At 29.6% G+C, this 17175-nt stretch overlaps 2 protein-coding genes across 2 annotated transcripts; both read left to right on the forward strand.

The window, feature by feature from the left end:
- Window positions 1-2838: 2838 nt before the first annotated feature.
- Window positions 2839-5079, forward strand: LOC145180350 (fibroblast growth factor 1-like). Its single transcript, XM_080055222.2, has 3 exons — window positions 2839-3841; window positions 3969-4072; window positions 4524-5079. Exons 1-3 carry the CDS (start codon window positions 3430-3432, stop codon window positions 4722-4724), a joined length of 717 nt encoding a protein of 238 aa, XP_079911348.2. The 5' UTR covers window positions 2839-3429; the 3' UTR covers window positions 4725-5079.
- A 5306-nt stretch (window positions 5080-10385) lies between these two features.
- LOC149891179 (uncharacterized) lies at window positions 10386-12060 on the forward strand. The gene is made up of 2 exons (XM_090080890.1): window positions 10386-10574; window positions 10700-12060. The coding sequence occupies exon 2, from the start codon at window positions 10710-10712 to the stop codon at window positions 12012-12014; it is 1305 nt and encodes a 434-aa protein (XP_089937016.1). The 5' UTR covers window positions 10386-10574; window positions 10700-10709; the 3' UTR covers window positions 12015-12060.
- Window positions 12061-17175: the final 5115 nt, after the last annotated feature.

The raw sequence follows: 17175 nt of genomic DNA on the forward strand, positions 1-17175 counted from the left end.
GTTGCACCAAATTTTATCTCAGAAAGTATCGTCACTGATACAAATTATGGTGCAAAAATAGTTATGAGCAATCTTTAGTCATTTTAAATGCGCAATTTTCAGTTATATCATTTATTATCACTCACCTTTAGTTACTTATCTAAAAGAAGTATTTGATTTTTTGTGAGTTTAAAAACAAGAAGTTCTATTTGTACTGCAATTATTCCATTGGATTAAACATTTTCTCAACTTTTGATGACACTTTTCGTTTAGATTATTAAGTCATTGGTCAGAAACTTTAACTTCAATCAAATATGTTTGAACATCCATATGGTCAAATATGTTCTAACATCCATAAAGTGTAATAATTTTGGTTTCCTAATAAGACAAGAAATTTGTTAGTTTATACTTAGATATTTTTAAAAGTTGCACGCTGTTAAATATAAAAAAGGTATAAATGCATTTCTTATAACACTATAACACCAATTACCAATAAACTATGCAAAGTTCCTCTAAAAAATGATTTTTTAATGCGCTTCTGCAAATTTTTCTTTTTTTTCTTTTAATTCCAACTAGAAAAAAAGAGGAAAGTCTTCAGCGGGCTTCCCTCATCATTTTTAGCTATCTTAAATAGGTATGCCATGTCAAAATTTATCTGCAAAAACGTGCTGTCTTTCTTTCTGTAAACAAACGATTTCTTTATTTTTCTTTTAAGGTAATATGAAAATTACTCATATAATTGCTCGTGCATAGTCAATAATAGTTGATCATTTGTAACTGGAAAATTTTATAGGATGTTGTTTTACAATTATTTAGTTTAATCCATTAATTCCAATAAAGATAATGAAAAGAGAATTCAAAAAAAAAAAGATTGATCAATGCAATATGATTTGAATGATAATGCTGCATCAAGAATTTGTACACTCTGAGAAAATGCATCGATGAAGCAGTTTTTGATCAAATTTACGGAGGAGTTAAACTCACCTGGAATTGGAGTTAAAAATGACAGTTGTCGTGTGAAATCGTGTGAAAAGAGCAAGGCAAAAAATATCCTGCTGTATATATTTATTAGTATCTCTTGTATGAAACAAATGTATCAGCCTCAATTGATTAGAGATTGGAAATTAATGCAATTTTAAAAACCTCTTTGAATTTAAATCACTCCTCCGTATACAAACTGTTTCTATGCTTCAAACATCCCCGAGTATAACTGACGTGATAAATAGTCTTTCCATCTACGTCATATAAATTTACCATATCCATGAGAAAGCCCGTTTTAAAAGCTGAAAAATACTAATTAAAATAATTCGTCGAGCATAAATCATAAATAAAACTAATTTTATCTATAGTCAATTAAAAGTTTTTAAACTAGATGGCACATGTGAATAATTTGATAAATATAGACATTAACAAAGATCTATTTATTAAACATCGTTTTGATTTCTCAGAATTATTTTTGTTGTTGTTGTTGTTTTGTTTTTTTTTTTTGTTTTTTTTTTGAGTTCTTAACATGGCGGACCCATTTTTCTTATTCGATCTCAATGGCTTTTTTCTTAATTAACGACTTTTGAGAAGATAAACCAATACGTAAAGTTCATTAGCAGACTCTCTATGTGTCTGAAGCTATAATCTCAGTTTTTGTGACAGCCAGACATGTTACGGTGTAAAACTCGAAGAGAAACATAAAGTTTATTTAGATACAAACATTTAGATACGTTTAAAATAGATAAAGTTTATTTAGGTATAAACATTTGGAAATATTTAAAAGAGAGGTTGTTTTTCTATTACTGACACGTATTATTCTCAAAGTTGATATACTTCAGGGCCGTAAAAATGATGGTTAAAATTTAAGCGGAAAAAAGATAATGGAGTTTGTAATTAAGATTTAAATGAAAAAAAAAAAAGAAAAAAAAAAAAATCGAGATCATAGTTAAGAGCTTAAACGGAAAAAAAATAATCGAGATTATATTTTAAATTTTAACGGAAAAGGAAAGTGGAAAAACTTTTAATGTATTTATGGAAAATGTACAAAAAAAAAAAAAAAACTTTATCGAAGAAACATGCAGCCAAATACCAAATAAAAATAGTGATCTGAATATCACATTACTGCTAGATGTAAGAAACAGTCGTCTGTCACAACTAGCAGTCACGAGAGCTCACGACTTATATTACTAAAAGATGTTAATTGTTCTTTGAATTAGATCAGATTTTTATCGTGAGAGGAAATGTTTTATAAAAGCAACTCCCGCGAAAATTTCTTCAATCAAAAAAACTTGAAGAGGGTCAAAAAGGTTCGTGCAATAAAAACACCAATTGTTTGGTAATTTATATTCATCCTAATGAATTAGTAGCCATTCATTTTTAGTAGCCATTCGTTTATATACTTTTTAATTTAAAGTTCAAAAGAAAAAAAAAGAAAGGAAAAAAAAACAACTTTATTTTGTTATTTAGTTGTTTAAAAAAGGGATTAGTAAAAAAAAAAAAATTTTTTTTCTTACTCTAGTTTTATTTACTTATTGTTACATTTTTTCTATTACTTTCCAGTTTATTTATTTGTTATTTTCTTCTTCGTTTCCAGTTTATTTATTTATTATTATTTTCTTCTTTTCCAGTATTTATATATTCTATAATACATTTTATTGAATACTTGAGAATAATGTCTCAAAAATTTAATTTAAAAGCTCTCAGAAGAAAAAAAAAATGAATACGCCTAATGATTAAATAAACGAACGTTTATTTAGAAAATTAATATTTTTAATATTTTTCTACTTCCGATTTAAAGTTCGCATTAAGTTCCTAATATTATGAATACATTTATCAGATTATGTGTTCTCTCAGTAAATTATATTACTGGGTTTTGTGGAAAACAGATTTTCATATGACTAGAGTCCGAACGAGACCAATTTTAGCGTTGACATATAATAGGGTTTTTATTGCAAAAATTATCACTTGTTTTGTAATAAAATAACTTATTTCGTCATACCTATATTCCACGAAGGACGCAAAAAAGACAACTACCTCAACACGACCTGGATTCCACATACATCATAAAAACAACAACATTGTTTGCGCTTTGTCGTTTGTTAACAAGTGTTCAATAAGAAATCTTGGCACGTTACAGTCGGCCTATTCACAAAGGAAAAGTCGAAAGAGCTCAACGTAACGTCAGACTAAAGACAGTTTTAAGGAAGTCATTTTAAACAAGGGCGAAGTGTCAAACTGATTCATTCATTCTACACTTTCCTAGTCTATATTTAAATCTGAGACTGAATTAAATTGGCTCAAGTACTATTTTCGCGTTAAACATTAAACGTTTCTTTCCGAGGATTTTTGTACGAAGATTATTAAAACATAACAATAGACTTTCTTTATTTGCTTATGTACAACAATTTATTTATCCATTTGTTTGATACATTTATTTGGAAACCCTCGAGATAAATCATATTTTCCATGCCTGCGGAGAAATTGATATTGGCGATCATCGTTGTCGCATTGAGCCAATTGCACGCAAAAACTGAAAATCCGAAAAGAAGTTCTGCAAAGCTGTTTGTTCAAGTGTTAGCACCAGTAAAAGATTTTCTTGAAAAAGACTTAATCAATAAAACGAACCAAAAAAATAAACTTTTTGATGTCCCACAGCAAGATTGGCCTGCAAGATTTTACCGCACGAACATTATGAAACACAAAAAGATAAATCGAAGAAGATCGAAGAAGAGAGCAAAAATCAATGATGACCCGACTCCCATCTCAGACTTTCCAACAAATAAGAGACTGTATAAGTTGGTAAATAAACTTGGTTTTTTTCTTCGATTAAAAGAAAATGGGGAAATTGACGGAACGTCAAATCCAAACGATCAAGCGGGTTAGTGTTTATTTAGAACGTGTGCAACATTTTGTTCAGTGTTATATATAGTCATCGTTCTGTGTTATATAGTCATCGTAGCTTTATTATTGAAGTTTAACATTTTAGTTGATTGCCATTTGTTTAGCTCTTCTAGCTTTTGAATCACACGGTCCGAGTATTATTCGAATTAAAGGAGTGATATCTGATCGCTATTTAAGGATGAACAAATACGGAATGCCAACAGCCGAGGTAAATTACATTAAAAAATGAAAAAATATACCATAGCACAATAGAATCTCTAAAACCTTTGTGTTTACTTTTAAAACTTAAGGTAGCTTTACAAGTAAAAATGAAATTCCCATGTGTTGATGATTTTAATAAATAAACAAAATATTTACTAGAAAAATGCTTTATTTTAGACGAATTGAAATTTCGATCTATTTTGTAGTTACATATTCTGGAATTGATAAACATTTCCCCCTCCTGCCTCCTCTCTCTTTTTTCTTTTTTTTTTGATTTACGGCACCCTTTTTCTGTCTAATCACATAAAAGACCTACGGCATATATGACAGACATTTAATTGAATTAGTATAAATTTTAGTCTTTGTTTTTACTATAAGTAAAATATATGCTTGATAATCCTTGCACATATTCCATGCATGACTAGAATCTATTTAGCAGATGATTTTATTTATTATAGTATTCACCCCCTCTGTATGACAGTTTGTTTCGACTTACGCATGAAGAGAATGCGTGGGATACTTTCGCTTCTTTTAAATTTTTCTTTGAAGATAAATACGATATGCTCATTGGGATCACGAAAGAAGGATCATTAAAAAATCCTCAGAAGGCGTCTCCGGGACAATATGCGACTCAATTCTTGTCTATACCTTGCGAATAAACAAAGTTGCAAAGTCTGTGGAAATGTCTGCTCTGTTATTATGCCATAGTACAAATATAACAGCGCAACTGACGACAAAACTGTTCCGCAACTTTGGCAAATTGACGGCTAAAAAAATGCTGCATTTTAGTTTGAAAAAGAAAGTTCGTAACCGAAATTTAATTGACTATCATCTACAAAAGAAGATCAATTCTTTAAAAAGTATGCAAACTTCTTATGAAGAGGGAGCAACTTGGGTGATGTAAATAAATTATAAATTCCTTTTTAACACGGGGAAGTATTTAATATTTAAAAACAACCTTAATGTATGAAGACAATAGTGTTGTGAAAATAAAATATAATAAATTTATTGAAATCATGGAATTTTTTTTTTTTTGCAATTGTTGCTGTTTTTTGTAATTTTAAAGTTATCTTACAAAGTCGTTCTTTAATTTCATTCAAAATCGTTCTTCAATTTCATTCAAAATCGTTCTACAATTTCATTAAAAGTTGTTCTAAATTAATGAAAACTTGAAAGAAATGCTTTTTAGTCATTGTTTTTTATCTTTTTAAATTTTCATTTAGCCTAATAATTTTACACAAAATTTTTTTTTCAAATAACTTTAATGATTAATGCAAAAAAAAAAAAAAAAAAAACTCTAATGAGAATAATAATAGCAAAACAACAACAATAAAAACAACTACATCCGAGATCTAACGTAGATATTTTATATATTTAGGATGTCTTATGTATTTAGGAAGTCTCATAAGTGTTCTACACACTAATTCAACTGACGGCTGTGACGTTATTTGTCGGAAAATTATGAATGTATTTATTCGATGTTTAATAAACAATTGAGAAACGATTTAATGGTTAACTGATAAACGTAAAATCTATAAATAAAGTTGCAACAGTTGAACCAGTAGAAAGTCAAGATTTTATCATGTTGCGGTAACATAAATAAAATATCACGTGGAGTTTGTTTTCAAAGAGAGAGATTTGAGTTTTTTCTCCTTGTCATCTTTAATGTTAAGTAGAGTTCCCAACGAATCTAGTTGAGAACCTGGCATGTGTTATATTAAAAACATCTTAGTGATGCTTTTAATAAGACACCCTTCAAGTACTTGGTATTTTGTAAGCTGCAAATTGTTTCATGTGTTTCACTGCATCGAAATGACGGACACAAACTCAAATAACCATAAAAAGATAAAAAGAAGCAATGTGAAAGTCATAAAAAATAAATTTTTGTTAAATAGGAAAAACTTGAATGTATGAAGTATTTTTTTTGTAAATGTAAATGCGAGATTTAAAATCCAAAAATTAATTAAGTCAACAACTAAGTATTTGTTGACAAACGATTTGCAAAAGATTATTGAGGATTTTAGGACGCCGGCTGACGTTGACGTTACGTTTGTGCAAAAAAACAGTTTAAATTCAGATAGTCAAACATAATGTGAGGGGGTGCGACGGTAAAACAGGGAGTGTTAGCTTTGGATATTTGGAAAAAAACTTAGAATCAATTTTAAAATTTTTTTGCTAAGCAGATTACAGCTTGGTCAGGGTTTTTCAAAAAACGCTGTTCATAGTATCGTTGTAAAAACGCTGTTCATAGTATCGTTGTAAAAACGCTGTTCATAGTATCGTTGTAAAAACGCTGAAAATGTATTTTAGCTTTTTTTGATTTTTGTGTAACAGCACAAATCACAACCTCGATTTTTAAACCAGTAGAGCTTATTTTTTATCACTCCTTTCAACTAAATGTTTTTGTTTTACGCTTCGCACTTAATACAAAAGCATACTATTTGAAGAAAATACAAAAGTATACTATGCGTATATCTAGAAACCCTCTAAATTTTTTTTATCTTTTGCACTCTTGTTTGCTGACCAAGTGTATAGACTTCTATTTTCGTTAATAGGTAAATATATAGGCTTCTTAAATTCACTGACCTTGATTGCACAAAAAATGTTTTTAAAAAAATATTTTTCAATTTCAAGTTAAAAACTTAGTCAAAGAGTGATCAGAGGGATACAGATCCAGATACAAATCCAGTGAACTCCACTCGGGTTATAAAAAAAAACTGGTGTTTCCAAGTTGACAATCTAAGAAATCTAAAAAAAAGATATATAGCTACAAGACATGCAGGAAGCACAAAATCCCAACTTAATTCAGCGAATGCAAAAGACGCGGTCAAAAACTATTATGAGAAAAGCTTCAAGGAGATCAAAAAGGCATTATATTGGAAGATGAAACCAATGGAAAGTTCTACTGTTCGACGCCCCCTAGACCAGCAGTTTTAGGGTAGACCGGGGCACGTTGGCCCTAAGGGCAGGATGGCCCTTTTGAGTTAGTTCTATGACTATGCGCTTCGGCGCGCTAGGAATCAAGGGGAAGGTCGACAGCACTCCTCCCCTCATTCCTCAGAAGTATCACTGATATCTGAGCACAGTTGCCAGTGTTGTATCTTTTTATCGATTTTTGATAAGCTGAAGTAGATTTTGAACAGTTTGCTTGATGTGTTTGTGTTCACTAGTCTTCGACAGTGAACAGTGCTCTAGGTAAGTATCTTGTTTGAAGTTTAAAGTCTGAGGATTATTTTAATATACAATGTTACACAGTATCTGTTGATGGGTTAAGAAAAAACTAATTTTTACTCTAAGCATGGCAATGGGGCAGGTTGACCCAGTACAAACGAGCACGTGGGCCATGTGGGCTAACGTACCCCGTTTGCGCTTGCACATTTTTTAATTCATATTAAATTGTTTGTGATGGAACAAAATCCCAGTGATAGAATGTTTTTATTAAAACGCTAATCTAATTGAGACTTTTTAGCCAGTCTCAAAACAATAGATAAGACTTAAGCCTAATAAATCAATTAGGTATTTAATAATTTTGTTAGAATCTCATACTATGTAGGAATATGCAAATTTATGTAAGAATGTGATAACAGTAAGTAAATTTTGAGGGCCGATCTGCCCCAACCCATGGGCCAACTTACCCCAAGTAAGGGGCACATTGGCCCAAGCAGCATTACCTTAAATAAAGCATTTTAAAAATTTTCACAAGTTTATTTAAGCTTTTAATAAAAGATTTTTTTATTTTATATAGTTTTAGCAACCTTCTCCCATAAAGAAACAAAATAAAACACGAAATGCGTAAAAGTTAGGAATCAAATAAAAAAAAGCGGGCCAACGTGCCCCGGTCTACTCTATACAATCCCAAAAGTAGTAAAGCGTGACAAAAACACACAAAAAAGGATAATTGATAAATCTTTCTTGCAGTCTAAGAAGAAAACCAAGCGCCTCGAAATCTTCACTTGTAGGAATTGTAGTTGATCAATTCTAGTAGACTTTAGATTTTTATATTCTTCTTTGAAGTGTCAATAAATAGATTGTCAGTTTGATATGTGATTATCAAACTGTAATAATAGATTGTCAGTTTGATATGTGTCAGTTTGATATGTGAAACCATCATATCTGAACAAAAGCAGAGTGAATTTTCTGCTGTAAAGTACTCAACATAGGATGTATGTCTTGTTCGGTATTTGGAAATCCTAACACTTGGTTCCTTAAATCTGAATGAAAAAAGCTCTACACCAACTTTTTGAGGAGTCAAATCTCTAAATAGATTATCAAGTTCCTGTTAGTTGGGGGTCAGTGAGGTTCATCAGATTGCCATGCTTCGAGTTCTTTCTCTTTTTCATAACAATTATTCTCAACCGATGGATCCATGTTGATTAGATTTTAGTTGTTAGAGCTATAATAGGTAAATGAACATCATTTACCTATTAAAGCTCCAATAACTAAATTATAGCACCAGTAAAATTGTCGATAAAAAAACTGTATAGATTAACTACATCTTGCTGTTTGCCTTCTAATAACTACAAGTATCCATTAAAAAGTAATTTATTCAAATTTTTACAGCCTTTTTAAAATAAATCAAATTTTTTTTAGTTTGTTAAAATAGAACTCTTTATGCGTTTGAAGCAGCAAAAGTTTATGGTGTGACAAGTTTATCTTCATACAAAGTTTGATATTTTTAAAAATAAGTTTTGGATTTAATCTAATTTCGATTCTGCACAATGACTTGAAAGGTTGAAATAAAATATAATAATGCATCGTAATTTTTTTTTCTCGAATCTTTGTAGGTCTCGCTTTTTTCAAATGATTGATTTAGGAGTTTGTGCTTTATTTACTATCGTTTGTCTATTGGCGGAAAATCTAAACACTGATGCGAGGCTTAACATTCTGATGTTTTTTATTGGTAATACCAAGCGTCAGAATGTGAATTGAACCGGCATAATAAACATGTGTGGCATCTGGTAACATAAATTACCATAACGCTTTACCTTAATCTGTGGCATTAAAACCTAAAACGTTATGTTTTAATCCTTGAAAAGAAATCCGTTTTATGAATATTTTTGCGATTTCTTGCCAACCGCTAAAATAATTCAATTTAAATTTAATTACATTTTGCGGGATTTTAATTTTTTTGAAGATTTAAAACTCAATTTTTAAGGTGATTACCGCTTGACTTTTTTTTACTGCCAAAATCTTAAACTTTTCCTTTTTCTTTTTGCGTAAGCGGAATCTTGAGGAAAAAAAAGGTATTTATAGAAATTCCTATTAAAATCCACAAAAAGTTTCACCGACCTTCAAAACAAAAATTTAAATGTTGAGGAGGCACTCCTAACTTTGGCATAAAAAAAATTATTGAGTTTTTAAAGTCAAAGTAGAAAGCAAAATAAAGCTGACTGAGAGTCAACCATCATTTGTTAAAATGTTATTTAACTAAAATTTGTTCCTGCTGATTCACTTATTTCGAAAGAAGATTGTTTTACTTATTGGCAATTTTTCATTTTTTAAAGAAATGGAAATTTTTTGAGTAGCTAGAAAATGTTGAAATTCAAATAAGAGGAGTCTTGAACCGTATTAAACTAAAAAAAAAAATGACGACCTTTTAATTCTACATTAAACTCAATGAATTCCTCTTGGCGATCTCCTCTTGGTTGTCTTCTCTTTTAGAAAATAAAAGTAAAAAGGTTCATACAGAAAAATTATATTTTAAAAAGCCATAATTATCAGACAATCGACTAATTCAAGAATTTCCTCCGGTGCATGCAAACAAAATTAATGCACTTAAAGTAAAAATTTTAAGCAATGATTTTTAAATGATTTACCACTTTTATTTGAAATTTAAAGTTTTTGTTGTAAATACTTCTGAACAGGTTTAAGAGTGAGTTGTAGTCGATATCACAATAAAAACTCATAAGAATTATTATATTGACTTGATCAAAAAAACTATTTTCACTACAGTCTTTGGATTCCTAAGCACAATTTTTAATCATTTCATTTTGTATGATCCTGCTTGCGCAGAACCGCAGTTCACAAAATCATGAATTCCCCTTCCAGTTTCTCTAGTTTCAATTTATGGAAATAATGACTCGCGGCAACAACCAATTTACCTGTTGTATTCAAAAAAAGCAACCACCTAACAAGCGAGTTAATTTCAAATCCCTATCGTCGGGCTATTTTCTGATAAGAAAAAATACCAAGTTGAGATTATATAAATCTTTGATTGAACATTTTGATGTAGTGAAAACTGAATTAAATTAGGAGAAATTCTTTTTTAATAAACAGGCTCGTAATTTTGCTCCATTCTGTAATTTGATAGGAGTGAGGAGCGGTGTTCAAATTAAGTCATCTGCCTGTGACGAACAAAACCATTTCTTTGACATCCATGGTTTTTGTATTCAAGAAAGTTGCTTAAGCGCATATTTATATATGTGCTAAATTATTTAGGCACTTATTCTATATTAGAGAGTTATTTACTATATTTGTTTTTGGGATTAATAACTTCCGTTTATACATATGTATGTTATTTTAAGCTTAAATTTAAAAGTTTAATTTTAGAAGAGAGTAATTTGACCTATGAACCTATGTCATCTTAAAGCATTTTAACAAGGAGTCTTTGTTGATGAACAGTTTTTTTATTTAGATTTTTAGACATGGGAAAATATAGTTTATCCCAAATTACATCATTAATGAAAACTTCAAAGCAAGAACAGCTTGTAGATATTTCAGAAATCTCTGATTTATGCTATGAAAATGACAATGGTGTGGACTCTACAACTTGTCAAGGTGGTATGCAAAATGTTAGAGTAGTTTTTTCTAACAAGAAATCAAGTTTACTACTGGTTTTAAAAGTATGTGATGAAGCATCTCCATTAGCTGTAATAAATGAATCATTGCATATTTTTGACAAGGAAATCAGTTTTTATAGTGACATAGTGCCTTATATTTGCAAATTTGAAAGAAATTTTTTTTCAAAAAATTTGTTTCAAGATTTGTTTGTAAATTTCTATGGTGCTGGACATGTAGAGAATGATATCGTTATCATATTAGAAAGACTCTCTGATGATTATATTGTGTTTCCAAGGGATGATTTTTTACGTTCAAAAGAAGAGATTCAGCGTGTGCTGAAGTCACTTGCTGTATTCCATGCTTCATCATATGCAATGAAGTGCAAAAGTCAAGTAAATTTTAGAGTAAAGTTTCCTATATTGAAAGAATATTTGTTTGATTTTAATTCAAATGATGTTTTTTTTAAATTAACAGATCAGTTATACAGAAATAACATTAAATTATTAAAGGCAGTTGTTGAAGATTCTAAATATAAAAATGCTTTAGTTAATCATGGCTTGTTGATAAATTTTGATCATTCAATTATCTCAAGGCTAGAAAATTTATCTTCTAAAATTGTTCTAATATTGCAAAATATTCAATTTGGTAATGAAGAATCCAATTTATTGTGTCATGGTGACTTTCACATGTGGAATATTGCTTTTTCTAAAAGTTCAGAGAAAGTAAAATTTTTTGACTTTCAACTTATTAGATACGCTCCATGCATGACTGATTTTCACCAATATCTTTCTCAAGTAAGCTCTGCAAGCTTTAGACAAAGTCACTTACCTAATTTAATGCATACATATATTGAAGCATTTCAGGAGGTTTGTCAACAATATGGTATCAAACAAGATAGATTTTATACTGAAAGTGCTCTTCTTGAAGAGTATAAGTCAACTTCCCCTTGGGGCTTTATTTTTGGGTTTTTGTTTAATTTAAGAAGATTTGTTCCTCCAGACTTCTACATTTACCTTGAAAAGTTGAATAGTAATGACGAAATTATTGAGTTTCTATTAGTTCAAACCTCAAAAGCATTTTGGGACATGATCAGTTTCTATCTAAGCAATCTTCAAGAGTTAGAAGAACTAGATGGAATAGGTATAATGGAAAGATTATCAAAGATTTAGTCTATAAAAATAGTAACACACACACAGATATATATATATATATACATATATATATATATATATATATATATATATATATATATATATATATATATATATATATATATATATATATATATATATATAACACACACACACACTACAAGTATATTGCTTCATTTAAGATATAGTTTATACAAATTTTGAATTAATTTTGAATTATTTTCTAAATAAAACATGATTTTGTTTCTTGTAATTTATTATCATATTAAAGAATGGAGTTCGTAGTTTAAATATTTGGTTTATTTCAAGTTTTTTTGGGAAAAAAATGGAAACTTGAAACAAGCTGAATAGTTAAACTATGAGTTGACTTTTTTGATACACAAAAAAATAAAAATTTGTAAAATATGAGATATTTCTTGTGTCCTATTTAAGTTCAATTAAGTTCACGAAAAACAAAAAGATTTTGTTTTTCATAAACCTTCACAATTGTTTTCCTATAGAAATAGTGTGACTAATATTTCATTATGGCTTATTAAATTTTAGAGGTGAATTTCAGTAAAATGGCTAGTTTATATTTATTAATTAATTTCTATTAACATTGTGTTTTTTTTAAAAAACTTTTAAAATAATTATAGATAGTAAGGTGTTCAGGATATGTATTGGTTGAAAAAAACTTTGATTTTCTACAAACAGTTCATTATTTTAAAATTTTTAAATATCATGATAATTTGGATTTTCTCATACAAAATTTGGTTTATCACTATATACTAAGTTTGATGCTTAATCTTGTGTTCATAGCATCAGCAACTGTTATTGTTTCTGGCTGTATTCAATAGCCTAAAAAATCAGCTACTGTTGATTGTCATCAGGTGTAAGTACTGTGTTGAAATCCCTAGCAAGCTTGACAGTGTATTCATTCAATTGTTCACAACATTTACTGCAACAACAGTTTCCCCTGGCAATCTTGAAATTCTCCCTTCTAATCATCTGGATCAGTCAATAAAAAACTGTGGTGAAGCTTCAGAATTGTAAAAAAGTTAATCAATCTTTTGGTGATAAATTGACTGCATTTACTCTGAAATATTTAATTGACTTTAGATGCAGCCCCATAAATAAAGCTTGCTTTTAGGTGTTGATAGTGCTGTTACAATCATCCTCTTCTCATTTGCACCATATCTGAGAATATGAAAATGTTGCCAACTCTTTGCTGATGTACTAAATTATCCTGTCATTTTCTGAAGTGCAATCTGGGAAATCTGCTTATCAACAACTTTAAACTGCTTGTATAAGAGTTTTTCAAAATTAGTAACAACTTTACCATCTGCTTATCAACAACTTTAAACTGTTTTCACTAGACAAATTGTTGTAAGGAGCAGCGCACATCATTGGTGCTGTAATCCATACATTCACATACAATGTGATTGTGAAGAGGCAGATCCGTTTGATAGGTAGCAGTATATAAACCTTCATTTCAAACTGCTCTCTGAAACATAACATCTTCATAAAATAAAGTCTATTAGCCATCCACCTGGCTTGATAATATGCATCAAATGGCCAAAAATGGACCATTCTGTATGAATATTCTACAGCAAGAACAGGCTAGTTAACCATTCTGGTACTCCTGTCTATTGCTTTAGAATATTGATGACAGCAATTTTCATCAAACTACTAGTTCCAGGTCTCAGTAATTTTGGAACAACAGTTTCTCCATATCTTTACCAAAGATCACAGTTTGTATATGATCTACATTTAAACTATTTTCTGGCATCAGTTTACAATCAAAATCAGCTATGAAAGGAGTCTGCGGAGAAAAAGTATTTCAATATTGTTAAATGGAGCAGAGGCTCTTTTGGTAAGCTTTTTTTAGTGATGTAGTGGACAATGTCTGTTCATCATTATCAACGCCTACTGCCCTCAAAGTTGGAGCAACAGTAACCATTACCAAAGTTGGAGCAACAATAACAATTATCTTATGGCATAGTTTTTATTCTGTCTAATCTAGCAAAAAATAATGGGTTGTTAATAAAAAACATCTATTCATATTAGACAGAGTTGTAGCCGTAACTTTTTTAACAGTAACTGGTTAGAATGCTGGCAGTAATGTTTGCTGAGCTCAGAATTACAGATATTTAATTCATCATTAATTGGTGATGATCTTTTTACCTCATTCTCTTCATCGGTCATAAATGTGGCATTCTCCGGCATAGCATGTTTCAGTTCCTTTTTTGCTTTCTCTGCCCTGCAATTATCATTCAGTTTTCATTGCATTCTTTACTGTTCCTTCAAAGTCAATGCTATATCCTCTTGGTTCATAATCATCTTTTTTTCATCATGTTGGTTGGCAAGGAAATGACAATCTTCCTGAACCTGGATGAGTTTTTCACTCTCAGCATGTACTATGTCAAACATAATCAGCACTAATTGCATGAATTCTGCTTCAAGGGCATGCTGTCTGTCAGTTGTTTTTTTTTGTTTTGTTTTATATTTCCTGATGATAACATATTTCCGATAAAATCCTTTAAGCCAATAAACAATATTCAGTTTCTGTAGTTGCTATATAAAAAACACTACAAACACAAAAGCTATTTTTTCAAACTCTAACTCATAAAATGTGATTAATTTTTGGCAGTTTATACACAGTGATAAAAATAAGTGTTCATGCATTCAATAAATTCAGATTGTAAAAGTAAATTTTTAAATTAAAAAAATGGAAAGAAAATAAAGTCTAGTTATGACATTAACATTTATATGTGAAGGTAATATGTGTGTAGTATGTAATATGTATGCAGTATATAATATGTACGTATTATATAATGTGTGTTGCCCAGAGACAAAATCTGTGTTGCTCAGAGACAACTTGGTATTGATAAAATTAAATTTCTTATTACAGTTTCTTCAATTTTTTGCCATTCTTGGTAAAGACAATCATTCAATTCATTTTTGTTTTTAATTTCAGCTCTTAGAATTCAGTCTTTCCCAAATATGCTCAATAGGATTTAAATCTGGTTATTTTGGGAGTGCATGGGCCATATGAGGGATGCTATAAAGCAGCCGTTACTTCACCATTCATGCTTTATGTTCTGGATTGTTATCTTGCTGGAAGTAAAATCGATTCTACAATCCAAGTTTTTTCAAATAAATTTTTCCTTAAAATGTCCAAACATTTTTTTGGTCATAATTTGATCAATAAATACTAAATTTCAAATACTGTTTGTTGCCATACACTCTCACACCATCACATTGCACTCCATCACATGTTTCACATGTCAGTTTACCATCACATTGCACTCCATTGCATGTTTCACTGTCAGTTTGATATTCTTTTTGTTTAAGTACTTTATTTGTCTTTCTCCAAACCAATTTTTGTCCATATGCTCATCATTTATGTTCATCATTGAATATCATTTCAAAATTTAGTTGGTTTTTCAAATTCTAGTCATTTGTGCTTATTCTCACAACTAATAAAATGTGTTTTTTTTTTAAAGATTACAGGATTGAAATCCAGGATTTTTCATTTTGTTTCTTATTGTGTTTGGGGTTACAGATATTCCTGTTGCATTTACAAATTGAGGTGCAATTGTTGTAGAAATTTAAAGTGGGTTTTTGTCAATTTGTCTAAGTGTAAAATGATTGTCCTGTTACTTTAACTTAGATGGCCTTCCTGATCAATACTTGTTTACAAAATGATTTTCATTCTTATATCTTTTTGCTATATATTGAAGTGTACATCCTTGTCTTTCAGTAATATAAGAAGTTGTTTTACTGATTTCCCTTCATTATGAATTGTCATTGTTTTTCGCTCTTTGACAGTCGTTTCTTTGTTTTAGAGATATTTAAATCATCATTTTCCTAAATGAACTAACTTTGTATCATAAATTGCTGATGAATATATGGTTTAGTTTAAAACTATAGGTTGTGGTAATTCCGTGGTGACACTTCGTTACTTTTTTACTTACCAAATTAAATCCTACAAATTTGAAGTGCATGAACACTTTTTCCCTACATCTTAATTGTATTATGTTTTGAAAATCTGTTAATTTATCAATGTATGCATATAGTTTTAAAATATAAATATCAGTGTAAAAGCTAGTCACTATTTTCTTTTCATTTTTATAATTTACACATTTATTTTTGCACTTTTGAAAGAATTCATTCAATATATGGATACTTGTTTCTGCAATTGGAATATATGTATTTTTCTTCCTGTATTTGCTCTGCAACTGGAAAAAATAAGATCTCTATAATAAAAACTGTAGTTAAATTATATTTTTAAACAGCAATTTATGCCAAAAAATAGAAATGTCTTGATGAATAACCAAAAGATACAAAAAATATTGTGTAATGTATACTGATTGAAACATTTAGTGTAGTAAACATTAGATTGAACAAACTATATCAACTTAAATTAAAGTAACCTTGTAGTACAAAGTGAATAATTTTGTTGTGTTCAACTTTGCTTCAAACTTGTTATCTATTATTTGATTTTATTTGCAAAGAATTGAAAGCAAGACCTGCATCATCTTGTTGCAGCTGGTGATGTTAGTAAAAATTGCTTTGTTTTGCATCTGTTCTACCAGTAATAATAGTGATGTACCAGTAATAGCAATAATAAAATTTATGTCTGCAGTAACAGTCGATTTTTTTTTATTTAAAGCTTATAGATGTTACAGCTGTAAGTCAGAATATTTAATCAAATAATAGCAAAGTTTAATGTTGACTAAGATAATGTGTGTGGATTTGTAATGAAGACTTTGTCATATTTAAAAGATATGCTCTCAAAATGTGCTCTTATCACCATATAACAGTTGGTTTAGTACTGTTATGCATTGTACATGTGTATTTTTTACTGAAAATACATTAATTACAATGACTGAAGCCATGTTGTTGCTGTAGAATGATAATATACTATATTGCTGCGCTAGTCTAACTGCTTACCTGGCTTAAAATTCAGTTTATTCAGTTGGTTATCTTTGATAAAGTTAGATTGTGGGTATGCTGGTAGGTAATTTCAAGTTTTTAATTCTTACTTTTTTAGTTCATTTGTACTTACCCTGTATAACAAGTTATATCACTTAAACTAGGATAGCTGTTATAAATTATTAAGCTTATAAAAAACAAGCTATAATATATGTATTTTAGCTAGATCTACGTTTCTCATCTAAACTTTTTTTTAAATATT

This window comes from Hydra viridissima, unplaced genomic scaffold (assembly GCF_058129835.1).
Source record: "Hydra viridissima isolate aposymbiotic clone 2 unplaced genomic scaffold, HvirCarnegie_v1 scaffold_3, whole genome shotgun sequence".
Lineage (NCBI taxonomy): Eukaryota > Metazoa > Cnidaria > Hydrozoa > Anthoathecata > Hydridae > Hydra > Hydra viridissima.

Excerpts from the sequence above, each read along its gene's own strand:
- LOC145180350 (XM_080055222.2), top strand. The coding sequence starts at position 3,430 with ATGCCTGCGGAGAAATTGATATTGGCGATCATCGTTGTCGCATTGAGC. Across the intron at positions 3,842-3,968 it reads AAATCCAAACGATCAAGCGG|CTCTTCTAGCTTTTGAATCA; the intron begins GTTAGTGTTTAT and ends CCATTTGTTTAG. Across the intron at positions 4,073-4,523 it reads ACGGAATGCCAACAGCCGAG|TATTCACCCCCTCTGTATGA; the intron begins GTAAATTACATT and ends TATTTATTATAG.
- LOC149891179 (XM_090080890.1), top strand. The coding sequence starts at position 10,710 with ATGGGAAAATATAGTTTATCCCAAATTACATCATTAATGAAAACTTCA.